Source organism: Festucalex cinctus, chromosome 1 (genome assembly GCF_051991245.1).
Source record: "Festucalex cinctus isolate MCC-2025b chromosome 1, RoL_Fcin_1.0, whole genome shotgun sequence".
Lineage (NCBI taxonomy): Eukaryota > Metazoa > Chordata > Actinopteri > Syngnathiformes > Syngnathidae > Festucalex > Festucalex cinctus.
The window spans coordinates 24,329,731-24,355,857 of record NC_135411.1 but is presented as its reverse complement, the minus strand read 5'-3'; the positions used below and the strand labels follow the sequence as shown (position 1 = coordinate 24,355,857).

The following is a 26,127-nucleotide window of genomic DNA, read 5'->3' as shown; positions in this document are numbered from 1 at the left end:
GCTTTTTAAGTTGTGTAAAGATGAACATGTAAACATTAAAGTTTCTCAGAGGTACAAAAAAAAACCCTCAAGTGCTTTTCTGCTTTTTAACTTGTGTAAACATGAACGTGTAAACATTAAAGGGATCGTTCGGCTTTTTTAACATGAATCTCAATTTGATCCTCACCTCCCGTGTGTGCGATCAGCACTGACTTCTTTCTGACAGCGTTCGGTGACACGCGTTCATGTTCGACGTTGGACGAGAGGAAAATAGTCCAGCAAGCTGGCTGGGGTCTCGGAAATAAAGCGTTTTTCTTCTAAAAAAAACTATTTGTTTTCAAAAGCGTGATACAGTTCCACCACAATACTCTTTTCTGAATAAAGTCAGACGCCATTACCGCCAGCCACTACTTTTCTGTTCGTTCGTATCACTGCGCGGCGCCCTGTCGAACGCTAACCGACGCACTGCAGCCAGCTAGCTGATACTTCCGCCTGAAGTTGTTTGCCTTTTCGGAGCAGGTCTGATCTCACGAAGAGGTGGGTTGGTCAGCTCAGCCATGCTTGTTGTTGTTTTGAATGTCGAGGCGTGAGTTGTGGATGTGTACTCTCGGTCCGTCCCATTAAGCGTCCCGAAGACCGCGCGCGCTACTGCGTTTCAGTTCCGCGTACTTTTCGCTCCGGTCCACTTTTAGTTTCGGTTCCCTTGGCATATTTATATAATCGGAATTTGGACTTTTGTGAATCGTTCTCGATTGTTCCACGGCCGAATCGTGAATAATCTAAGAATCGGAAATTTTGCACACCTCTACTAGTTATAGCATTTTTTTTTTTCAATCTTCACTCACTTGGGGTTTTGTGGAACGCGCATGCTCGGTAGCACCGGAATCGACAGAACTGGCGAACTTAGGGTTAATTTACCAACCGAGTACGTACTGCGGTCAGGCCAGCCGCCACTCGAAAAGACGAAGTAAAGCCAGCCGCCCCAACGATTGTTAATACTGTGCATTACGGTAACGTGCCGACGTGCCCCTGCGTTGGCCACCTTCAAAATAAAAGCTGAGCAACACCTGGTTTATGGTTTAAAATAAAGAATCATAAAAAACAACGGTTTGTTATTCCAGAACCAGACCAGTTCTGAGGGACACTACACCACCCCAGGTATCCAACCAAAGTACTTTCAACAAAATCTGATGTTGCATTTCAAAATAAAACTGTTTTGAAAAATTTATTTTCTGACATTAATCCCTGTTTTCAAAAAATCATTAAAAATTCATGGTTTGTTATCCCAGGACCAGACCAGTTCTAGGGGACACTACACCACCCCAGGTATCCAACCAAACTACTTTGAACAAAATCTGATGTTGCATTTCAAAATAAAACTCATTTGAAAAGTTACATTTTGACTATAATCCCTGATTTCAAAAAATCATTAAAAATTCATGGTTTGTTATCCCAGGACCAGACCAGTTCTGAGGGACAGTACACCACCCCAGGTATCCAACCAAACTACTTTGAACAAAATCTGATGTTGCATTTCAAAATAAAACTCATTTGAAAATTTTAATCTCAACTATAATCCCAGATTTCAAAAAATCATTAAAAATTCATGGTTTGTTATCCCAGGACCAGACCAGTTCTGATGGACACTACAGCACCCCAGGTATCCAGCCAAACTACTTTGAACAAAATCTGATGTTGCATTTCAAAATAAAACTCATTTGAAAAGTTACATTTTGACTATAATCCCTGATTTCAAAAAATCATTAAAAATTCATGGTTTGTTATCCCAGGACCAGACCAGTTCTGAGGGACAGTACACCACCCCAGGTATCCAGCCAAAGTACTTTGAACAAAATCTGATGTTGCATTTCAAAATAAAACTCATTTGAAAAGTTACATCTCGACTATAATCCCTGATTTCAAAAAATCATTAAAAATTCATGGTTTGTTATCCCAGGACCAGACCAGTTCTAGGGGACACTACACCACCCCAGGTATCCAACCAAACTACTTTGAACAAAATCTGATGTTGCATTTCAAAATAAAACTCATTTGAAAATTTAAATCTCGACTATTATTGCTGATTCAAAAATTTTGAAATGCAACATCAGGTTTTGTTCAAAGTACTTTGGTTGGATACCTGGGGTGGTGTAGTGTCCCTCAGAACTGGTCTGGTCCTGGGATAACAAACCATGAATTTTTAATGATTTTTTGAAATCAGCAATAATAGTCGAGATTTAAATTTTCAAATGAGTTTTATTTTGAAATGCAACATCAGATTTTGTTCAAAGTACTTTGGCGGGATACCTGTCTCTGGTGTAGTGTCCCTTAGAACTGGTTTGTTCCTGGGATAACAAACCATGAATTTTTAATGATTTTTTGAAATCAGGGATTATTGTCACGCCGCCACCAGAGTGGCGGGTCATGCTTTTATTTCACAGTCAGGTTCCTGTTTTATTTTGAAGTCATTAACCACCCTCTCACCTCAGGTCACTTGCCCTTCCTCCTGCACAGTAATCACCGGTCCACGCCCATGATTGTTTCCACCTGCTCCCAATCAACCCGGACATAAAAGCCACCTGCATTCTCCCCTCCGTTGCCGAAGTGTCACATCTCAGTGCATGGAAGCGTCCTCACAGTCCTTGTTCCACAGTCCTTGTTCGATGTCTTGCCTTGCTTTGTCTTGCGCCCTTAGTTTGCCCCTTGTTTTCCTCCCTAGCGGAGCGCCTTTAGTTGTCCCTGTTTTTGAGTGCCCTTGTTTATTCTCCAGTTTGGAGCTCTTTTTGTTCTGCCTTTTTTCCCTCCTTGAGAGGTGTTTTTTGGTTCATTGGATTAAAGCTGCAGCCTTGTTGGCCAACTTACACTCTGCGTCTGAGTCCTACCTCCTCGCATCGTGTCAGTACACTTCGGCCAGCATGGACCCAGCGGAGAAGTTGGAGGCTGCACTTCGACGACAGGCCGCCCGCCTGTCGCAGACGGAGGAGGTCCAGCAGGCGATGGTCACCCGGATGGGAGAGCTCGCTGGACAGGTGCAGGAGCTAGTGAGCCACCTGCAACACTCCACGCCGGCCATCACGAAACCCGAGACCGCAGAACCACCGATCCCAACTCCAGCCTTGACCGGGGCGGGGTTGAGACTGGCTTCCCCGGAGCGATACTCGGGAGACCAAGGACAATGTCAGGCATTCCTGACCGAATGCGACTTACATTTTGAACTTTCGCCACAGGCTTTTCCCACCGACCGTTCCCGTGTGGCCTTCATGATCTCCCATCTGACTGGACGAGCCAGAGACTGGGCCACCACGGAATGGGCACGGCACTCCCCGACTTGCTCAACCGCAGCCGGGTTTAGCAGGGCACTTCGCCTCGTGTTCGATCCAACCAACATGGATCGGGAAAAGACTCGAGAGCTTAGCAACCTCAGACAAGGCCGAGAATCGGTGAATGATTACGCAATCCGATTCCGAACTCTAGCGGCCAAGAGTGGCTGGAATGACACAGCCCTTTTTGACCACTTTTTAAAGGGGCTTTCCACAGCCATGCAAGAACTCTTATTGCCAGTGGACTTACCTGGCGATTTGGACTCATTGATCTCGTTGGCCATCCGCACAGATCATCGACGGCGAGATCTTTTGCAGACCAGCGGACATCAACGGGGACACGGCTCCGGATTCTTCCGGCACCCAGAAGCAAGAGGCCCTCCGCGAGGTGCCCTTCCCCAGTCGCCCACCGCGGGAAGGCCCAGCGAGAGTGACGAGGAGCCGATGCAGCTGGACCGCGCCCGATTGTCTCACCACGAACGCCAGCGACGTCGTCAAGAGGGGCGATGCTACTACTGTGGAGAACAAGGCCATCTGGTGGTAGCTTGTCCCACCAAGAGAGGCTCTCCGGTGGGTACCGCGACTCACAAGCAAGGCAAAAACCGAAAACTCACGCAAGTCAAGATTTCCTGCAATGCCATTTCCACAGACCTACTAGCTCTCATTGACTCCGGAGCGGACGAGAGCCTCATGGATTGGGGTCTGGTGGAAAAATTGCAGGCAGGCACGGAGCCACTTTCCACCCATATGAGGGCCAGGGCGCTCAATGGGAAAGACTTATTCCTCATCACACATGTCACAGAGCCTCTTGAGATCCATATTGGACAGCACCGAGAACTTCTTCGCTTCCATGTCTTCCGTTCCCCATCACACACACTGGTCCTGGGTCATCCCTGGTTGCAGTTGCACAACCCCCGCATCGACTGGCGATCGGGGCGAGTCCTGGACTGGGGAGATGATTGTGAACACCATGGGGTGGAGCGGCCAGCGGCAGAGGCACCTCCCGCTGCCATCCGACAGGTGTCTCTCGTGAATGACCAGGATTACCCGGACCTGAACACCGTTCCCACCTGCTATCATCCTCTCAGGGAGGTGTTCAGCAAGACCAAGGCCATGTCACTTCCCCCACATCGATCCTATGACTGTGCGATCGAGTTGATTCCTGGATCTACCATCCCCAAGGGGAGATTGTACTCTGTTTCGGGTCCCGAACGCAAGGCCCTAAACGAGTACATAGACACTTCCTTGAAAGCCGGACTTATTCGGTCATCGCCAGCTGGAGCCGGTTTTTTCTTTGTGGGCAAGAAGGATGGCTCATTACGCCCTTGCATTGACTACAGTCCCCTGAATGAAATCACAGTCAAGAATCGTTATCCTCTGCCCTTGATGTCCTCAGTATTCGACCAGCTCCAGCAAGCCAAGATATTCACCAAACTGGATCTCCGCAACGCCTATCATCTCGTCCGTATTCGTGCAGGGGATGAGTGGAAAACTGGCTTCAATACTCCCCGAGGCCACTATGAATACTTAGTCATGCCATTTGGACTCACGAATGCGCCAGCTGTTTTCCAGGCCATGATCAATGACGTGCTCAAGGACTTCATCGACCAGTTCGTATATGTTTATTTGGACGACATATTGATTTACTCACCGGACTTGAAAACCCACCAGCACCATGTCACCCAAGTCTTGAAACGCCTGCTTGAACACCGGCTCTACGTGAAGGCTGAGAAGAGCCTTTTCCACGCCGATACCATCTCATTTCTGGGATTCGTCGTATCTCCTGGCAAAGTCGAGATGGAATCAGAGAAGGTCAGCGCGGTCAGGGACTGGCCCACACCTGAGTCCAGAAAGAAGGTGCAACAGTTCCTGGGATTCGCCAACTTTTACAGACGATTCATCCGCAACTTCAGCTCCATCGCAGCTCCACTCCATGCCTTGACCTCGCCACAGCAACGCTTCGTCTGGACTCCGGAGGCCAACGCCGCGTTTAACACACTCAAGAAACGTTTCACAGAGGCTCCGATACTCAGAGTTCCCGACCCTACCCGCCAGTTCGTGGTTGAGGTAGATGCCTCCAATCTGGGCGTCGGGGCCGTCCTATCCCAAAGGAGCCAGGAGGATGGAAAGGTGCACCCCTGCGCATTCTTGTCCAGGAAGCTCTCCAAGGCCGAGCGCAATTACAGCGTTGGAGATCGGGAACTACTGGCGGTCAAGGTCGCCCTAGAAGAGTGGAGGCACTGGCTGGAGGGCGCAGAACACCCCTTCATCATTTGGACAGATCACCGCAACCTGGAGTACCTGCGCCAAGCAAAAAGACTGAACCCCCGACAGGCCAGGTGGTCATTGTTTTTTAACAGATTTTCGTTTTCTCTGACCTACAGACCCGGAAGCAAGAATGTTAAAGCAGATGCCCTTTCACGTATTCATGACCCGGAATCCACAGCAACCGAACCTGAACCCATCCTGCCGAGAGACTGCATAGTAGGAGCCCTGTCCTGGCAGATTGAAGAGGAAGTCAAGGACGCCCTTCAAGACACGATCACCCCGAAAGAATGCCCACCACGACGGCTTTTCGTCCCGGAGGCCCTAAGAGCACAGGTGATCAACTGGGCACACACCTCTCGTCTGTCTTGTCACCCAGGTACTCGCAGGACCCTGTTCGCTGTCGCCCGAAGATTCTGGTGGCCTTCCATGGAAGCCTCGGTACAGGAATATGTAAAGGCCTGCCCAGTCTGTGCCCGAAATAAATCATCTAATCAACCTCGGATGGGCCTCCTTCAGCCACTACCGATCCCCTCAAGACCCTGGGCTGAAATATCAATGGACTTTGTCACTGGACTTCCCACATCACATGGTAAAACCACAATACTTACAGTTGTTGATCGCTTCTCAAAGATGGTCCGCTTTATTCCATTACCCAAGTTACCCTCCGCCAAGAAAACAGCAGAAATAATGATAGACCAAGTATTCAGAACCCATGGATTCCCGCGACACATTGTGTCCGACCGCGGGCCCCAGTTCGTCTCTCGTTTCTGGAAAGAGTTCTGCAGAGCCATAGGGGCCAAGGCGAACTTAACCTCGGGCTACCACCCGGAAGCCAATGGACAAGCCGAGAGGCTAAATCAACAGCTGGAGACCGGACTCCGGTGCTTGGTCTCCCAAAATCCGTCCACCTGGAGCAAAAACTTGGTTTGGGTTGAACTGGCTCATAACTCGTTACCCACCTCTGCCACAGGAATCACGCCGTTCAAATGTGTGCATGGTTACGACCCACCTTACTTCGCAGACCTGGAGGAGGAAGCCTCAGTTCCCTCGGTTCTCGCCATGGTCCGCCGGTGCCGCCGAATCTGGTCAGCGGCTCGACTGGCACTACAACGTCAAGGCGACAGGATGAAAAGAGCTGCTGACCGGAGGAGGAGGGCCGCACCCCAGTATCAACCAGGTCAAAAGGTATGGCTATCGACGAAGAACCTTCATCTAAATGTACCTTGTCCAAAGTTGGCCCCTAGATTCGTGGGGCCATTCCCGATCACCAAGACAGTAGGTCCAGCCGCCGTGCGCCTGCGCCTGCCTCGATCCCTCCGCACCCACCCTACCTTCCATGTGAGCCAGGTCAAGCCTGTTCAGGACAGTTCCCTGGTCCCGCCCGAGCCTGCGCCGCCCCCTCCGGAGATGGTGGAGGGGGGCCCAGTTTATAAGGTCAGAAAATTATTGGACGTCCGAAAGCGGGGCCGGGGGCACCAATACCTGGTTGACTGGGAGGGTTACGGGCCTGAAGAACGGCAATGGGTGCCCGCCCGGTTCATTGTAGACCCCTCCCTCATCGACGATTTTTATGATGAACACCCCGAGGTTCCTGGGCCGTCGAGAGCCGGCCGTTGAGGGGGGGGTACTGTCACGCCGCCACCAGAGTGGCGGGTCATGCTTTTATTTCACAGTCAGGTTCCTGTTTTATTTTGAAGTCATTAACCACCCTCTCACCTCAGGTCACTTGCCCTTCCTCCTGCACAGTAATCACCGGTCCACGCCCATGATTGTTTCCACCTGCTCCCAATCAACCCGGACATAAAAGCCACCTGCATTCTCCCCTCCGTTGCCGAAGTGTCACATCTCAGTGCATGGAAGCGTCCTCACAGTCCTTGTTCCACAGTCCTTGTTCGATGTCTTGCCTTGCTTTGTCTTGCGCCCTTAGTTTGCCCCTTGTTTTCCTCCCTAGCGGAGCGCCTTTAGTTGTCCCTGTTTTTGAGTGCCCTTGTTTATTCTCCAGTTTGGAGCTCTTTTTGTTCTGCCTTTTTTCTAGTGATGGCAAAATGAAGCCCCGTAAAGCAATGAAGCCCTGCAGTGAAATGCTTCACACACACGTAGGGGCTTCAAGATGATTCATTTCCTCGACTACGCCATCATGTGGACAGAAAATGTATAACATGCTTGGTGCATGCAATAAAATGGTGGGGTGTAAATCATGCTCTAAATACAAAAGAATATATATTTGAAGAGTGTTTTAACATGAATTGTTCTGTGTTACTTTGTCTATGTTTGTGCTTATGCAACAAGTGAAAATGTGAAAAAATGAGGTAAAATAAAGTGCTTATTCATTTTTATTTAAAAACAATATTTTTTCCAAAGTTTTTGGACTCAGGCGGTTTCTTTTTGTGCATAGAATTTCACCTGCTTTTGAAAAAACTCTTTCACATGGTACTGATGAAGCAGGGGTGCATAGATATGAGACAGCAAGTTTGTATAAACTTGGAAGCGCATATTTCTGTGATTCCCAGTACTGAAGGGGATTTTCAACTCTGGGGATATTTTCTTCTCTTTCTTGCTGGTTCCTTGAACTCCATCGCAAAAAAAGAAGCTCGTCGTCGTCGGTCAAATCGAATGCAAAATGCAAAGAAGTACCGCAGTAAGGGACCCGAAAACACAAAAAGTGAAGGGGAATCCATAGCGTTTCTTTGCCGCTTTTATTTCGAACTACACTCAAACCTAGCGAATCATTTCCTGAATCAGTCACGTGGTACACCCGCTTCGCGGGGCTTCAAACGTCATCACGTACGTCATCGACACACGCATTGAATCGCCGTTCATGAACCACTCATCTACATTACTCGGCACACGCTTCAGGGATTCGACCCGAGAAGCACATCACTACTTTTTTCCCTCCTTGAGAGGTGTTTTTTGGTTCATTGGATTAAAGCTGCAGCCTTGTTGGCCAACTTACACTCTGCGTCTGAGTCCTACCTCCTCGCATCGTGTCAATTATAGTCGAGATGTAACTTTTCAAATGAGTTTTATTTTGAAATGCAACATCAGATTTTGTTCAAAGTACTTTGGTTGGATACCTGGGGTGGTGTAGTGTCCCCTAGAACTGGTCTGGTCCTGGGATAACAAACCATGAATTTTTAATGGGTTTTTTAAATCAGGGATTATAGTAGAGATTGCAATGTTCAAATGAGTTTTATTTTGAAATGCAACATCAGATTTTGTTCAAAGTACTTTGGCTGGATACCTGGGATGGTGTCGTGTCCCTTAGAACTGGTCTGGTCCTGGGATAACAAACCATGAATTTGTAATGATTTTTTGAAATCAGGGATTATAGTCGAGATGTAACTTTTCAAATGAGTTTTATTTTGAAATGCAACATCAGATTTTGTTCAAAGTACTTTGGTTGGATACCTGGGGTGGTGTAGTGTCCCCTAGAACTGGTCTGGTCCTGGGATAACAAACCATGAATTTTTAATGGTTTTTTTAAATCAGGGATTATAGTAGAGATTGCAATGTTCAAATGAGTTTTATTTTGAAATGCAACATCAGATTTTGTTCAAAGTAGTTTGGCTGGATACCTGGGGTGCTGTAGTGTCCATCAGAACTGGTCTGGTCCTGGGATAACAAACCATGAATTTTTAATGATTTTTTTAAATCAGCAATAATAGTCTATATTTTATTTTTCAAATGAGTTTTATTTTGAAATGCAACATCAGATTTTGTTCAAAGTACTTTGGCTGGATACCTGGGATGGTGTCGTGTCCCTTAGAACTGGTCTGGTCCTGGGATAACAAACCATGAATTTTTTATGATTTTTTGACATCAGGGATTATAGTCGAGATTGCAATGTTCAAATGAGTTTTATTTTGAAATTCAACATCAGATTTTGTTCAAAGTACTTTGGCTGGATACCTGGGATGGTGTCGTGTCCCTTAGAACTGGTCTGGTCCTGGGATAACAAACCATGAATTTTTAATGATTTTTTGAAATCAGGGATTATAGTCGAGATTGCAATGTTCAAATGAGTTTTATTTTGAAATGCAACATCAGATTTTGTTGAAAGTACTTTGGCTGGATACCTGGGGTGGTGTAGTGTCCCTTAGAACTGGTCTGGTTCTGGAATAACAAACCGTTATTTTTTTATGATTCTTTATTTTAAACCCTAAACCAGGTGTTGAGCAGCTTTTATTTTGAAGGTGGCCAGCGCAGGGGCACGTCGGCATGTTACCGTAATGCACAGTATTAACAATCGTTGGGGCGGCTGGCTTGACTTCGTCTTTTCGAGTGGCGGCTGGCTTGACCGCAGTGAGTACGTCTGTTTCAATTTCAACGGACTAGCATTTATTAAATCATTGTTTGTGGATAAACCTGTCTCGGTGCTCGTTGAAGCGTCTCGACGTAGCTGAACTCAGTTCGCTAGCCGCTAACAGAGGCGCGTTTGTTAGCAAAACATCAGATAAGAACGTGTTGGGCTTATCGTGTGAAAATGTTTGCAAGAACGAAAGCCGAGTACGTGGAGGGAGTTTGTGGAACAAAAGAAGAAAGCGAGCAACTTATGGACGCTGTTTGCAAGAAGCCACGTGTTTTGGTCCACAAAGTAGGTATGTACGTCTTTTACGCTGTATGGTAAATAAATGGAGAATACATTCCCGTTGTAATTATATATGAAGCCTCACGAAACTCTAAAGCTTTTATTAGAAAGGTTCCACGTGAATGATACTTGGGGATCATCAGCGGCTGCGGTGACGCTAGCTTAAGCCTCTCCTTTCAACGTAAAAGATATGTTATTGACAGTTTAAATAACACACACCTATATGTACCATATTGTTATTTGAAAATGAGGGAACGGTTGAAATGGAGGAAGAAAACAAAAGAGGCGTATAACAACGTCATTTCCGCTTTTGCCATGGCAACTGCACCATGGATTCCTCACATGCCGCTGCCTTTCCACTTTCACTTGGGAGATGTCGCCATTGGACTTGGTGCCTCATTCCACGGCATCGTACGTGTTTTTAAAACTGCTTCTTTTTGCTCGTGTGTTTATAAACGGCTTGTTTTTGTTAGTGCTGACGATATACACTTTATCAAAGTGTCTAAAAGCATACAAACAAATACACGCTACAGTTAATTTATTAAATAGTTTTTTTTCTTATTTCCATGTTGGACTTCTGCACATCTTTTAAGTAGACTGCTCTATAAATAAAATTGAGTTGAGGAATTCTGTGTCTATCATATGATAGATAGTTAGACAGACACACAGATTTATAAATATTATTGTTGTGTCGACAGACTCGACAGTACTGTCAAATGTAGAAAATTCAATCACCATAAATAAAACGTACAAAATATATATAGTGGTACATTTGAGTTAAAGTCAAGATAAGACATTTTAAAATCATAATATTTATGCTGTGACAGTAGATCTTAACAATGGATTGAAATATGAGGAGGATAACAGTTTCTTCTGGCCTAATGATGACAGAACTTCGAAACTTTAAATTTTTCTTTATGCGCTTATTTTTATTAACGCCAAATTGTTTACACCATGCGTTTAATTTATGAAGTTATTTCATTTTATTTATTTATTTTTTAAACCAAACTTCAATACATTGGATTAAACAATTGAGCCATCATATGTTTTTCGCTCATATTTTCACATTGACGCTTGTTCACATTATTTATTGACTGGATCTTAAAATATCAAAACATCTATCTGCTTATTTCAGAATTTGAAATCCAATCTATCTAGCGATCTATCTGCTGATCTAGCTAGCAATCTATCTAGCGTCCAGTAATGCGTTCACTTTTTGAACAAATAAGTCATATGTGAACAGAATCCCTCAATTCAACTTTATTTATAGAGCACTTTGTTTATGGAGCACTTAAAAACAGCTGCAATGCATGCAAACTGCAGTGCATAGAGTAAAAATCAGACATACAAAAAGACTATTGTAAACGGCAAGATAAAATACAAAAGCAATTGACCTTACTGTACACCACGGCCGCATAACCTAATGAACCAATCAAGACGCAAGATGTCATGTCTACGCCTGCACGTGAGTTTTGCTACGGACAAACAAAGCAATTGTTGCATTGTGGGGTTTATCCAAAGGCAAGGGAAAAAAAAAAATCAATATAAATGGTTAAACGCTGTAGTCACGACTTGTGTAAGAGTGATAACCGTTATCCCGATCGACTATCTGGCATCCTGCTGTTGTCACGAATTGTGTACGAGATCCCGATCGACTGGAAGGAGGTGTCCGGTTTATTCCCTTCCCAAAACTCTCAAATAACCTCGTTGCGGTATTTCTGTAATTCATTGCAGTTATATCATGTGACTAGCTTTCAATGAATTTATACTACTATTTCAGTGTTTTAAAATGTGTTTATACAACATACATCGTTAAAAACCTTACTTGGGTCCTTGTGACTTTGTGAGACGTCATCAATGGCGGCCAAGTACTGTTCCAATCGAAAGTATGCATAAGCCAAGACCACACAGGATTCCCGGATGTCATTCTTTTTTGCTAGCGAAAACCAAGGATGCATCGGTTGTTGTTTGGTGAAGGCTTGGCTGTGAATATATCCCAAGATGCATTTCGTACTTCAAGGAATGAATGGCAGCGGAGGAACATCACTGGACTCTGAGACATTTTGGAGATGGACTTATGACGAGAGACATTGTAACATTTGGAACTGAGCTTTGTATTCATTGTTTTGTATTTGAAAGTGTGAAATGAGCAATAAAAAAAAGAAAACAAGAACGTTTGTGCTTCTTCTTTCATTTCTGGCACACTAGGCACGGCATGTGCGTTCATTGCTGCCCCCCACCAACATTTGAACATCCCCCAAAAAAAAATTGTATTACCTCCCCTTTTATGAGCGTAAATAGCGACTGAACAACGCTTGGACACGTAGCTGCGTTCTTTTCTGAACAACAGCAATCTCGATCCACTTTTTTAGTCACCGGGTTTTCTGCTGTTGGCTTTGGATCAACTATTTTTCTTTTCTTTTTTTCTTTTCTTTTTTTTAAAAATTTATTTATTTATTTATTTAAATCTCCATTCTTAACAAGTGCTACAATTACTGGACAGTTGCAGCGGCTATTCATTCTGCAAGCACCGCGCCGGCTACGCCGCCATTGCCACCCAGCAGCAGTAGCGACTCGCTGGGCAAGTCCCGGGTACGCCAACTGTAGCTAGAAGCTGCAGCTAGCCGTCGGCGACGCCAATCAACGCCGACAAGCAAACGCCAGGGACATTTGATCGTCTTCTTTTATTATTATTGTTGTTATTATTATTATTATTATTATTATTTGTGACCTTTCAAATTGTGAATGCTTGTCTGTTTCTACTTATTTTATCTGCTGAATACTGTTTTTTTTTTTTTGTTTAATGTTTTAATTTTTTACTATATAGACTACTACTACTTAAGAAATTAATTGGTTCTGGAAGAAAGCTCTTAAGTAGAAAATTTTGGAAGTAGAGACGCATTTTCCATGTAAATGCCCTAATCCGTTCCAAGCCTCCCAAAATTCAGACATAAATGTTTGATAAATCATAAAAATGCATCAAAACATGTAACAAATACATGTTACAATTAGATTATTACACAATAAATGAGAGTTGTGTGTAAAGTAAAAAAACAGAATCGAGTAAAGAATAAAAATTATGGTCTTTTACCTTTTTAACTGCTGTCCTCATTGTTTTTTGCCCTCTTTGGTTCATGTTCTCTCTCAGAAGTGTTTTTTTGCCTGGTGTTTGCTTTTCTTATTTTTTTTAAACAATCCTTCAAAAATGTCTAATTTGATGTATAATTTTCAAATAATAAATTACTCGTAATTATATAACATCTAGTCACGTGGTACACATAGTCACGGCAATGTGTCAGGGAACTCGCAGTAAGAACAACATCCGGGTATTCCGTCCGTTCTTTGCCCAACCCTTATGGCTTTTTGCGTACTTGCAATTGGAACAGTACTTGGGCTGGCATCACAAGGACGTAAGTACTGACAAGAATACATATTATTGAGAAACAGCCTTTGTCTGCCTGCCTTCTAACCCACCCCATCTCCCAGACGATGCCCAAATTCAGACCTTCCAACCGCCGCAGGACATACATGCCTCTCCATTGCCATTAAACACCGATGAGGGTTTATCTTCTGAGGGTAAGTAATTGTCTAAATTTGTATATGAAAATGTCTCGATTCCAAAATCTTGTGTTTTGGTTAACACTTTCTGATCTCCTCTTTAGTTCCAATCTCAACGGCACCTCAGAGTGCACTGGCAATGCAGCTGTTGGAAGTCATGTGAAAACAAACAGTGAACAATTGATATAGCATATATGTATACATATCTGTATACATATATACATATCTGTCTGCTATAGCTGATATGTATCTGTCAACTAACCGGGGGAAAAAATGACACTACATTTAACATTTGTAATTGCATTTAGCTTTGCTACAGTGCTTTAGTGGTTGTAACAATGCATTCTGGGCTTTCTACAAAAACCCAAATTCTTCAGTGTTTTTCAACCCTGGTCCTCGGGCCATCCTGTTTTCCATTTCTCCCTATGGGGTAGCCCATTTGCCACTGAGTAGGAGTGTGACGATATATCGATATCGCAATAAGTCGTGATACTTTGTCAACCGATAGATTATCGATATGCCTACACAAGTATCGCAATATTTTTAGTTAATATGCAGCCCTAAAAAAAAACCAAAAACTAACGGCTCCATTGTTTATTGCTTATCGAGCAGTTACTTGGCGGGCCACTAGGGGGAGCACCTGATAGGAGTGTCGGGGAAATGTACGGAAGTCTTCTGGCGAAGAAGACTCATGAGCTTACTTTGTACTTGTGTAAGACATTTATCTGTCCAGCAACTGACTCAGTTTTGCATGCATTTCCATGAAAAATGTGCATTATATCTTGGGGCGTGTCGCAAACGGGGACGGGCGAACGTGTCAGCTGCGTGACGTCACTTCCGCAGCAATTTGAAAGCACGCACGGATTTTTTCTTCTTCTTCACTCACTCATTCACACACGTAAGCTTCTGTGAGTGAGTGAGTGAGTGAGTGAGTGAGTGAAAAAAAAATCCGTGCGTGCTTTCAAATTGCCGTGGGAGTGACGTCACGCAGCTGACACGTTTGTCCGGCCCCGTTTGCGACACGCCACCCCACCACTCTGCGATTGGCTGGAGGGTTGTAAATACTGTCTTCCCACAGAAACGTCCTGCTGTTTACAAAACAAACACAAAATGGTCGCATTATGATACAGTAGCAGCCGGTTTGTGGCGTCATGCCTTGTACATCGCGGGCAAGTGTATTGTTACAAAATGTTTTCCCTCTGCGATTGTTTAGGCAGTGATTATTTTTGCGGCAACCCTTCTCGGGCATTATTGTGCAGTGAATGTCTCTGATTGGTTAATCAGAGGAGCGAGAGAAAATGCCGTGATTGCTTGTAGACATTACTAGCGGGTATGAATAACACAAATGTGCATGTTTACGCTTACTGTGCGACAGCAATGCACACGCCGTCTCGTTGAGAGCACGTTAGCTTAGCGGTCTGTTAGCATCACAAACTCACGTGAATTAGATGGCGAATTACCGGTCAGGGTAAAATAAACACCGCGGATCGTTTATCTTGGCCAAACAATACGCGACCGCATCAGCCACCGTCTGTGTTTTTTGTCCCCCCATAAGGAGTACGTCTTATCAAGAGTACTCCAGTAATTAATGAGCTTTCGTTCACCCCCAACAACACGAGCTGCTTGTCCTGATCGCGTCTTTAGCCTCCGCATTCTCTTGCCTTCTCTTCAACAGTTGCCAGTTTTACGGCACAATTTGCAAACGATTATTATTTTATTGTATTTTTTGTAAGCATTATATTTGACGACCTCTTGTAGCGAAACAGCTTCCACACGACGAAGCTCAGACGATATTTTTTGGAACAACCCTATCGTGAGCCTTGTATCGCATATCGTATCGTATCGTGAGATACCCAGAGGTTCCCCTTCCTACCACGGAGGAGGCGGGACTTCCAACTTCCTGGATTTCACACATCAGCTGTGTTTCCGTTTCCAGTTTGTGACGTGTGGGCTGCGTCCCAGTTCTTGCGCTTCTGCCTTTGCGCCCCTCGGTTGCTCGTTCCCGTCGACGGGTGTGTAGTGTGTCTGTCTCAGTTGTCCAAAGCATTTCAGAGAGCTGAGATGCCCTGCACGCTCTTGCCTATTGTGAGAGCGACCAGTTGGGGGGCGCGAGTGTTGGGGCGCGGCCATTAGTGGCCGGAAACGACGCTGAGGTGTGAAACCCGGAAGTCCGTGGCATCTACTCGATTTTAACGCAGCTGATTCCATTGACAGCTCTTCAGCAAGCTCAGAAGCCATAACGATCCTCAGCTGTGTTGGAACAGGGGGACATGGAAACAGGCTTCATAGTGTGCCCCAAGGACTAGGGTTGAGAAACACTGCATTCAGTAATCATGTTTCTTGTTCTATGTTTCTGTGCCAACAGATGTCACTCTGCAAAAGTTGTTAACAACAGTGACTGAGCTGGTGAGAGAGGTTAGGGGACTGAAAGAGGAGTTCCACTCCTTTCGCACCTCTTGCAAATGTGGCCTGAATAAACAGCCCTTGCCTGAACCTTTTAAATTACCAATAACTTCACAGGAGGAACTGAACTTTGCAGAGACCACACTGCGATCAGTAGATGCCAGAAAAGCTATGGTAATTAACATCTGTAAGGTCTGATCTTTTCAACGAATGTTAAAGGCACGGTCTTCCGTTTTCACTCAGGAAAATGCACGATATAAGTACAGGATTTTTACCCATGAACTCCTTCTCAGTCGACACCTCTGGGCTTCTGTTAATGTGTGGTGGTGATTTTTTTTCCTAAACAAGCCTGTATTTTGCCATTTTGTGTTTGTTTTGACAACAGCGGGACGTTTCTGTGGACAGACAGTTGTTTACCCCTCCAGCCAATAGCAGAGCAGGGGGTGTGGCGCAGAGGATTTTTTTTTTCCCACTCACTCACACATATAAGCTTATGTGAATAAACAAAAGTGGAAAAAAAAATCCGTGCGTGCTGTCAAGTTGCCGCGGGAGTGACGTCATGCAGCCGTCATGCAGACCCCCACCCCCCACCCCCCCCACACACACACACACACACGCTGCGATTGGCTGGAGGGGTAAACGCCAGTCTGTCCATAGAAACGTCCCGCTGTTGACAAAAAATGGCAAAATACATGCTTGTTTAGGAAAAAATCACCACCACACATTAACAGAAGCCCAGAGTTATCGATTGAGAAGGAGTTCATGGGTAAAAATCCTCTATTTATATAGTGCATTTTCTTGAGTGAAAACGGAAGACCATGCCTTTATCTCAAAGCAGACTGGGACAAGAAATTGGACCAAGACTCTAGCCAACACAAACACGGGTACACACTAAAAGCACGCACAAAAATAACCCACTCTCACCACAAGACCAAAGTATTAGAAACAATTAATGATCCCAACCCCTCAAGTATTCTTGTATAAAATGTCAATTTGCTTTAAGTAATATGCATTCATTGAACTTTCTATCACCAGGTCTCACGCCTCTCTTTGGTTGGGGGGACTACACTGTCGGTGCGAGTTCGCCGAATGCTGCGCACTACCCTCTCCAACGAACTAGCCTCTCAATTAAATTGGGCGGGAAAAATTGTGAGGGAAGAGGCAAAGCAGAAGAGGGCCTTCAAGGACACCAATCTCTGCAAAATCATGTATGGTAAGTTACCAAATTCTTAGCTCATTTTGGGCAAAGTTTAGACAGTTCCGTTTTGAAGCCAAACAGACAGTGCCGTTATTTTTTCTTTCTTTAAAGTCAAAGATAGCTTGTTTGTCAATTTTTCACAAGTCTACAAAGGAAACAAAATTTGTTTTTCCACTGTCCCATGTATAGAGAAGACTGGAGAAAAACTAAATGCGCAGGCATACTAAAACATATCTAACCACTAAAGTAGCAACAGGATTAGTAGTGATGATGATAATAATAATAATAATAATTATTATTATTATTGTTATTATTATTATTAATGTGCAAATACAGATCAGGAATATACTATTTAGTATTACTAAAAATAGCAGATATGAGTATATTACGTAGCATACACAGATCTTTTATTTGCCATATGGCCTGCCGTGCTTTCAACGTTGACTGGCCGGAGATCTGCTTGAATGTGACTTAATTAACTGAATGCCGTTTTGCTTGTTTGCATCAGATTCACTGAAGAGGCAGATTGGGACAGACGCATCGGAGTACATGTTTGCTGCTGTTGTAAAGACGTGGCTCCGCTATGCCCCAGATCGCATTGGTGGCAGCGGACGTCGCAATATCGAAGCTCATCAGACTGAGACTAATTAATTTTAAATAAATGTACTGAACTTGAGTGAAGTTTTCTGTTGTCATTATTCATTTAAAAATAATTTCAAATCTACCCATGTTATTATTAGTCAGCCCACCTGTTTCTCCTGTCTGCAAATAAAGCAGGACCTTGAAATACAGGCATATTTGAAGCATTAATAGTGTAACGGTTGAAAATGAAGAAAAACATAACATTGATTCTACGTTGTTCCAATATTAGTAATATTCAAAATGACGTATTTTGTAAGGATTTCAACGTTGGAACAATATAATGAGGGTGCAAAAGTGATCACAAATCAACGTCTGGTGTCAACGTTGATTCATTGCTGGATGAATTACGTCATTGTCCAGATCTCTATCTCTCAGGAAAGCCGGAGCCTGGACTCGAACCCGAGTCCTCAGAACTGGGAGGCGGACGTTCCAACAACTCATTCACCGTGCCGCCCTGTGATTTTATAAACTTGGCAAATGGCTAATAAAGATTGTGATTCTGTTTCTATTCACGGTACACATCTGATGTATGAGGTTGTTAAAATGCTGTCAGGCATCTTGTTATACTTGCTTGTAGTTTTCATGTCCTGTCTGACGTGCTGCCTCGAAGTGGAGCAGAGTGCGGTCGGTGAGTAGTTCCGAACGCACCTTACCAATTGTTTTCTTATCTACTTCCGTGCCATTTTTCTCCCCTTTGCGGAACTACAGTACATTTCTTCGTGAATCAATTCTAAACGGACATGTGAAAAATGTTTGCGAGAACGACAGCCGAGTACGTGGAGGAAGTTTGTGGAATAAAAGACGAAAGTGGGCAACAGTTACTGGACGTTGTTTGCAAGGAGCCTCGTGTTGTGACACACAAAGCAGGTATGTACGTCTTTTACGCTTTATGGTAAATAAATGGACTATGCGTTCCCATATGAAGCCTCACGAAACTAAGCGTGTGGCGGTCCTACGTGCGTGATTGTGCGTAAACGCTAAGAGAGAGAACAAGAGTGCTGTGCCATCTTGTCTGATTTATGCTATCTTGTCTGATTTATGCATGCTAAATTTTGGAACTTAAGAGTTAGTGTTACGTAAAGTGGCGTTAAGTGGTCTCTTTTGACCTATTTGGGAATCAAAATATACAACTAAAAAAAGAATTAAGAACTTAATTACAATTAAAGATTTGTGCGGAAAAAAAAAAATAATTCACCATTAAGTGTCCTCTTTTGCGATAATGGTAAAGGTCTCTTGGCAGGTCACTTATATAAAAGAGATGTTGAGCTCAAGGGGTTTTAATCTGGTTAAATAAAGGTTGGGGGGGAAAAAATCACAATCATTAAATCAATTGACAGCCCCAGCGGACTGGGGATTCCGGGGGGCGGTGCGGTTGACGGCTTCTTTCTTTGGTGGCGGTCATTTTACATGCCAGATCCATCGCACCAGCATCTACTGAAACTCAAACAGAATTCGCCTCTCCATCCCACAGCCCCTTGAATCAGTGGGTGCTGGTGTATGTTGATCTCACTTTGCTTTATCTATCCTTCCCTCCTTCCTCTCTTTAGTTTTTCCTCTGGTCACTTGAGATCTCAATTTATTGGAAGTTTGAGGTTTCTGGGGTTGGCATAAGACTCTGGTTTTGTAACCACGCAGGAGGGGTTTTGTTGGTGCTGGATTTCACTTTGATGGATTGGGTGTACTGGTCTCTATGGATCTCACTCTGCCTCATCGATCCTTCCCTCCTTCCTCTCTTTAGTTTTTGCTCTGGTCTCTTGAGATCTCGTTAATTTGTTGGAATTTAGAGACTTCTGGAGTTGGCGTAAGACTTTGATTTTGTAACCATGGGGAAGGCAGGAAGTGTTTGGTCGGTGCTGGATTTCACTTTGATTTATCTTTCTTTTCTCTTTATCTTTTCTGACCTTTTCTCTGGTCTCCTGACCATTTGAACCTCACGACTCTGACGAGATTCTGAAGTACCTGGTTAAGGCGAAGGGTAATGGGATTTTTATAAGGTTTTAGGTGAATTAATGATTATAAATTTATACGTATTTGCACGCGCACACACACGCAAAAACAGAAAAATAAATAAATAAATAAATAAATAAATAAATTGACAGCCCCAAGGACAGATGCCAGGTAGCATATGACAGCTTGGGTCGAACCATTCATTTTTTGCATGAATGCTGCCTTTTAAATGTATTTAAAAATCTCGCGTACCCCCTGATGTACCCTCACGTAGCCCCATTTGAGAAACACTAAACTAGAAGCAATTGAGCAAAAATGCTCAAGCCTCAAACGTAAACACAGGTTGCGATTCGATTGAAAAATGATAGGTTTGATAGGATTCGATAAAGTTTGGAAGTGATATTCAAACCAAAGTAATAGTTGACATTTGTTGCTGTAGATGTTAATCATAAAACACCCAAAATTAGATTCTTGTGGTATTTGCAAAATTACAAACAATTTGAGTTTAATCTCATTAGTCCAGGCACCACTGAAGAAACAGTAATACACACAATGCCAAAGTCACAGTATGAAATCAGACGAAACCAAACCAAATGGATTTGTCTTCTTGTCCTGCAGATGTTGGTGAAAAATATCTCAGTCCTTGGAAGCGGGAGGCAGATTTCCCTCAAATTAAAAAGGAGGAGGAGGAGGAAGAGCCCATCAAAAAAGTGGAGAAAGGGAATATCAACAAGCCCTTATTGACATTTGTTACTTTCAAGAGTGAAGATGATGACAAGGGTGTGAGTGATGAGAACGGAGGGGCGGAGCCTCCAGGCAGCAGCTCAAGTCAACACTTGACAACAGAAGGTGATGCAGACCTCTGTGGATCATCACAAGCGCATCATGATGACGCATCAGATTTTACAGACACTGATGATGATGATGATGATGATGATGATGATAGTGGTGGTGATAATGACAAGAATGATAATTATTATGATGACGATAACGACAATGAACATGAAGGCTCTGAATGTTATCAGTGTGGGGGAAAATTCAAAGCTAATCTCGTTAGTCAAGGCACCACTGAAGAAACAATAATACATACAATGCCAAAGTCACAATATGAAATCAAACTGAACCAAACTAAATGTGTTTGTCGTCTTGTCTTGCAGATGTCAGTGAAAAATATCTCAGTCCTGGCCAGCAGGAAGCAGATTTCCCTCAAATTAAAAAGGAGAAGGAGCAACCTCGCATCACAGAGGCGGAAAATCCCTTTCGCATCAAAAAAGTGGAGGAGGAGAATATCAACAAGTCATTATTGACCATTGTCCTTGTAAAGAGTGAAGATGACGACAAGGGTGAGAGTGACGAGAACAGAGGGGCGGAGCCTCCAGGCGGCAGCTCAAGTCAACGCTTGACAGAAAGTGATGCAGACCTCTGTGGACCATCAGAGTGTCATGATGACACGTCAGACTTTACAGACACTGACGATGATGATAGCGACAATGAACGTGAAGGCTTTGAATGTTCTCAGTGTGGGGGAAAATTCAAAACAAAGTGGTATTTGAATATTCACATGAGAATACACACTGGAGAAAAGCCTTTCGTCTGCTCAGTTTGTGGTAAAACATTCGGTGCAAAGACAAATTTAAAAAACCACGAAAGAACACACACTGGAGAAAAACCTTTCATCTGCTCAGTTTGTGGTAAAACATTCTCCAGAAAGTCACATTTAAAAAATCACGCAACAACACACACTGGAGAAAAGCCTTTTTTCTGCACAGTTTGTGGTGAAAAATTTGCTTTTAAGACAATTTTAGTCAGTCACACAAGAACACACACCGGAGAGAAACCTTTTTCCTGCTCAGATTGTGGCAAAAGTTTTTCTCAAAGCTCAACTTTACAAAATCACAAAAAAACCCACACTGGAGAAAAATGTTATGCCTGCTTGATTTGTGGAAAAAGATTCAATGTAAAGACAAGTTTAACAAGACACTTGACTACACACAGTGGAGAGAAACCTTTTGCCTGCTCTGTTTGTGGCCAAAGATTCTCTCAAAGCGGCAATTTGAAAACACACAAAAGAACACACACTGGAGAGAAACCTTTCCCCTGCACAATTTGTGCTAAAACATTCTCAAGTAAACAGCAGGTTCATAAACACAAATGCTCTGGCCAGAGTAGAAGTAGTCACTGAAGCGTAAAACAAAATCTCAAGAAACTGACTAAACGGAAACTCCATCTTACGTTTACAAAACTAATAGCAGCAATGTCCTTCATTTTCACCTTTGTCCTCTTAAAACTGGGGATAGATTGGGCAGTCTTTGCCAATATCTTAATCATGAGATTTCGTGGTTCAATTTAAATGTATTTATTTTGGTTTTCAATTTCAATTTATTCACATGTGAAAATATTAGTTGCATATTCATCATCTTGAGGGCAACCTGAACATACAATCACATGTGGAAGAGACACCCCATAGAAGCTACTTAACAGTTACTTGTTGTTACTTGGCTAATAAAGATTCTGATTCTGTTTCTATTCACGGTGCACGTGTGATGAATGAGATTGTTTATCAGCTGTCAGCAATCCTGCTCATTTGCTTATAGTTTCCATTTGTCCTGCCTGACGTTACTCGAAGTGGAGCAGAGCGCTCCGAGGTTAATTCCGAACGCACCCCACCAATTGTTTTCACATCTATTTCCGTTATTCCATTTTTCTCTGCATAACTACAGTCCACAGACTCGACACGTGTCTTCCTTCAATTTCTACTAAAGTGACCGAATACCCAACCTAGTACGTCTGTTTCTACTTCAAATGACTAAGACAGAATTTATTAAATTGTCTCGGTGATGATGGTCGAAACTTCGATTTAGCTTAGTTTAGCTAGGTTCGCTAGCCGCTAACGGGACGCGTTTGGAAGCAACGTATCAGATAGCAACTTGTTGGGATTATTGTGTGAAAATGTTTGCAAGTACGACAGCCGAGTTTTGCGGAAGCAAAGAGGAAAGCGAGCAACAACTGCTGGACGATGTTTGCAAGGAGCCTCGTGTTGTGCCACACAAAGTAGCAGGTATGTAGCACACACATTTTTAGCTTAAATAATGAGTATTGTTTATTTATGTATTTATTTATTTTATTTTATTTATGTTTGTGCTAATCTATATCCACAGCTTAGAATTCTGTTCCCATAGTTTAGCACATCAGGAAACGAAGAAGAAAACACCAATATAACAGATACAAGTTTGATTTATTTGAAAACGGTGGTAGTGGAGTGTGAAACAGGCGAGAAACTCCGTGCCATTTTGATTATGTGGAAATCAGAGCAAGTTAAAATCAGTGTTGTTTTTTTTAACTAGGCAACGAGGAATCCAGCGTCTTAACCGATGCAAAACTCAGAACTGTTAAAATACTGCCATCTCCAGGCCACAAAATGCAATTGCGGTTTAGGATCTCTGGCGAGAGAAAAGGTGCTTCACGGCTCCTGTGCATTACTCCTTACAAAGATAGCGGCTAATGCATTAGCATTAGCCGCTATCTTTGTTGCACAAGCTAAAACAAATGTCACAATTGGACAGTGTGCCGGCTGCCTCAGAGCTTCCTGTCCCAAACAATCGGTTTTGGTCGGTGTAGTATACTCAAAGAATCACCTTGTATTTCTTCTTTTATTCACTTTATGTGAATTTTAACACAGAGAGCAATGAAACAGTATCCTTTCCAACATGTCATCATACCGTTTCTTTGTTGTGTGATAAACTGTCGGTACAGATTAGCAAAAAAAAAAAAAAGTAAATAAAAGAAAATAAATCATACTCTATTGTCTGGCATTTTGTTAGAAATGTTCAATTGTGGAGGTTCTTTCACATCTATTCAATGTAAAATATAATTGAAAGTAAAAAATGTCACTATATTACAGCACCAATTTACGTTTCATTTGGTAAGAGGTATGTACAGTTCTTTAGCCTATCTATCAACCAACAAAAATCATCCTGCATGCTTGTGGGGTAAAGGTTCAATGACCTAGTTTTGAGCTATAACGTTGATATGTACAATATTAAATATATATATATATATATATATATATATATATATATATATATTAAATAAGAGAGGTGAATGTCAACCAGCCAACATGGAGCTATGATCTAGCGCTGATTTGTGGAAATAAGTCACATGGCCTGCAAGCTATGAGTGAAAATGTAAATATTTATAGTAAAAAATAATAATAATAATAATTAATGGTGTATGTCAACCAGCCAACATGGTACTTAGGGTGGGAATCTCTGGCATGAGACCGATTTGATACATGTCTCGATGCACACGGTGTGACTCAATTGAGAAAAAAAAAAACGATATCTTTCGGAGAAGAATGGTTCGATACGATTCTATTAAGTAGTGATATTCAAAACAATGTAATAGTTGACATTTGTTGCTCGAGACGTTAATCATAAAACTCCCAAAATTTGATTCTTGACATATTTTCATATATTGAATCAATTATTTAAATAGATGGCAACATGGAGCAAGGCGATATGAATGAAAAATGTATCACGGTTTAAGTTTTTCATATTAGTCGTTATCGACAGTTATATTTATTAGTGTTTTTTTTTTATATTCAAAATAAGGATCAGGAAAATAAAAGGCTGAATTGAATTTAGATAATTTGATTTAAAATATATTTAAAAAGACGTCAACACAATTAACAAAATATGCACACAGTGTCAGCTACATAAACCAGAATAAACTTGTCAGAACATCTGCAACATGAAATACTGTCAACCTCTTTTCCTGCCATATACAGAAATGTCAAACCACTTTGTGGAAAAATAAATCTATCAAACACATTTTAAAACCACTTAAAGCTCAAAAATTCAATTTTGAATAGCTATTGCTACCTGTTGATGAGAAATTAAACTAAAAATACTTGCCAAAAGTAAAATGCCAAAGTCAAAGTATGAATTCAGAGTCAGACTGAACCAAACTGAATGCGTTTGTCTTCTTGTCCTGCAGATGTCGGTGAAAACTATCTCAGTCCTTGGAAGCAAGAGGCTGATTTCCCTCAAATTAAAAAGGAGGAGGAGCAACCTTGCATCACAGAAGCGGAAAAGCACTTTTGCATCAAAAAAGTGGAGGAGGAGAATATCAACAAGTCATTATTTACCGTTGTCCTTTTAAAGAGTGAAGATGATGACAAGGGTGAGAGTGACGAGAACGGAGGGGCGGAGCCTCCAGGCGGCAGCTCAAGTCAACACTTGACACAAGGTGATGCAGACCTCTGTGGACCATCACCAGCGCGTCATCATGACACGTCAGACTTTACAGACACTGACGATGATGATGATGGCGACAATCAACATGAAGGCTTTGAATGTTCTCAGTGTGGGGGGAAATTCAAAACAAAGTGGTATTTTAACATTCACATGAGAATACACACTGGAGAAAAACCTTTCGTCTGCTCAGTTTGTGGTAAAACATTATCCACAAAGGCACATTTAAAAAGTCACACAAGAACACACACTGGAGAAAAGCCTTTTGTCTGCTCAATTTGTGGTAAAACATTCTCCACAAAATCATATTTAAACAATCACACAATGACACACACTGGAGAAAAGCCTATTGTCTGCTCAGTTTGTGGTAAAAGATTCTCTGTAAAGTCAGTTCTAGTTGCTCACACAAGAACACACACCGGAGAGAAACCTTTTTCTTGCTCAGACTGTGGAAAAAGCTTTGCCATAAGCGGAGGTTTACAAAGGCATAAACAAACCCACACTGGAGAAAAACCGTATGGCTGCTCAATTTGTGGTAAAAGATTCTGTATTAAGTCACATTTAAGAAGACACTCAACTACACACAGTGGAGAAAAACCTTTTGGCTGCTCTGTTTGTGGCCAAAGATTCTCTCAAAGCGGCAATTTGAAAACGCACAAAAGAACACACACTGGAGAGAAACCTTTTTCCTGCACAATTTGTGCTAAAACATTCTCGAGTAAACAGCAGGTTCAGAAACACAAATGCTCTAGTCAGAGTAGAAGTGGTCATTGAAGCTTGAAAAGAAAAATCTCTCAACTGACACTTTGTGGTCAGATGTAAAATTCTGAATTTTGCATGAAATACAAAATTTAATTTTAGAATAATTTTTAGATGCGACAGAATAACTTTTATGTTGTATATATGTTGTTTATGTTGTACTTGTATGTTGTAAAAAAAATATGTGAATAAAGTAAAATGTAAAGTATTTTG

General features: G+C 42.7%; 3 protein-coding genes across 9 annotated transcripts; all 3 read left to right on the top strand.

Annotated features, from left to right (window-relative positions):
* Positions 1-9,787: 9,787 nt before the first annotated feature.
* On the top strand, positions 9,788-17,990 carry LOC144020836 (uncharacterized). Of its 6 annotated transcripts, none has more exons than XM_077524725.1 (6): positions 9,788-9,869; positions 13,642-13,731; positions 16,079-16,119; positions 16,234-16,290; positions 17,152-17,329; positions 17,823-17,990. In XM_077524725.1, exons 1-6 carry the CDS (start codon positions 9,797-9,799, stop codon positions 17,963-17,965), a joined length of 582 nt encoding a protein of 193 aa, XP_077380851.1. In that variant the 5' UTR covers positions 9,788-9,796; the 3' UTR covers positions 17,966-17,990. The 6 variants fall into 6 exon arrangements, with proteins under 6 accessions (XP_077380851.1, XP_077380819.1, XP_077380834.1 ...); XM_077524708.1 differs by having other exon boundaries at positions 9,802-10,165; positions 16,079-16,128; XM_077524718.1 differs by having other exon boundaries at positions 9,803-10,165.
* Positions 17,991-18,151: 161 nt separating this feature from the next.
* Positions 18,152-22,429, top strand: LOC144020791 (uncharacterized). 2 transcript variants are annotated; one of them, XM_077524599.1, is made up of 4 exons: positions 18,152-18,584; positions 18,665-18,823; positions 20,522-20,752; positions 21,061-22,429. In XM_077524599.1, exons 2-4 carry the CDS (start codon positions 18,706-18,708, stop codon positions 22,083-22,085), a joined length of 1,374 nt encoding a protein of 457 aa, XP_077380725.1. In that variant the 5' UTR covers positions 18,152-18,584; positions 18,665-18,705; the 3' UTR covers positions 22,086-22,429. The 2 variants fall into 2 exon arrangements, with proteins under 2 accessions (XP_077380725.1, XP_077380717.1); XM_077524591.1 differs by having other exon boundaries at positions 18,152-18,823.
* Positions 22,430-22,558: 129 nt separating this feature from the next.
* LOC144020809 (uncharacterized) lies at positions 22,559-26,122 on the top strand. The gene is made up of 2 exons (XM_077524645.1): positions 22,559-22,961; positions 24,899-26,122. The coding sequence occupies exons 1-2, from the start codon at positions 22,853-22,855 to the stop codon at positions 25,927-25,929; spliced, it is 1,140 nt and encodes a 379-aa protein (XP_077380771.1). The 5' UTR covers positions 22,559-22,852; the 3' UTR covers positions 25,930-26,122.
* The last annotated feature ends 5 nt before the right edge of the window (positions 26,123-26,127 follow it).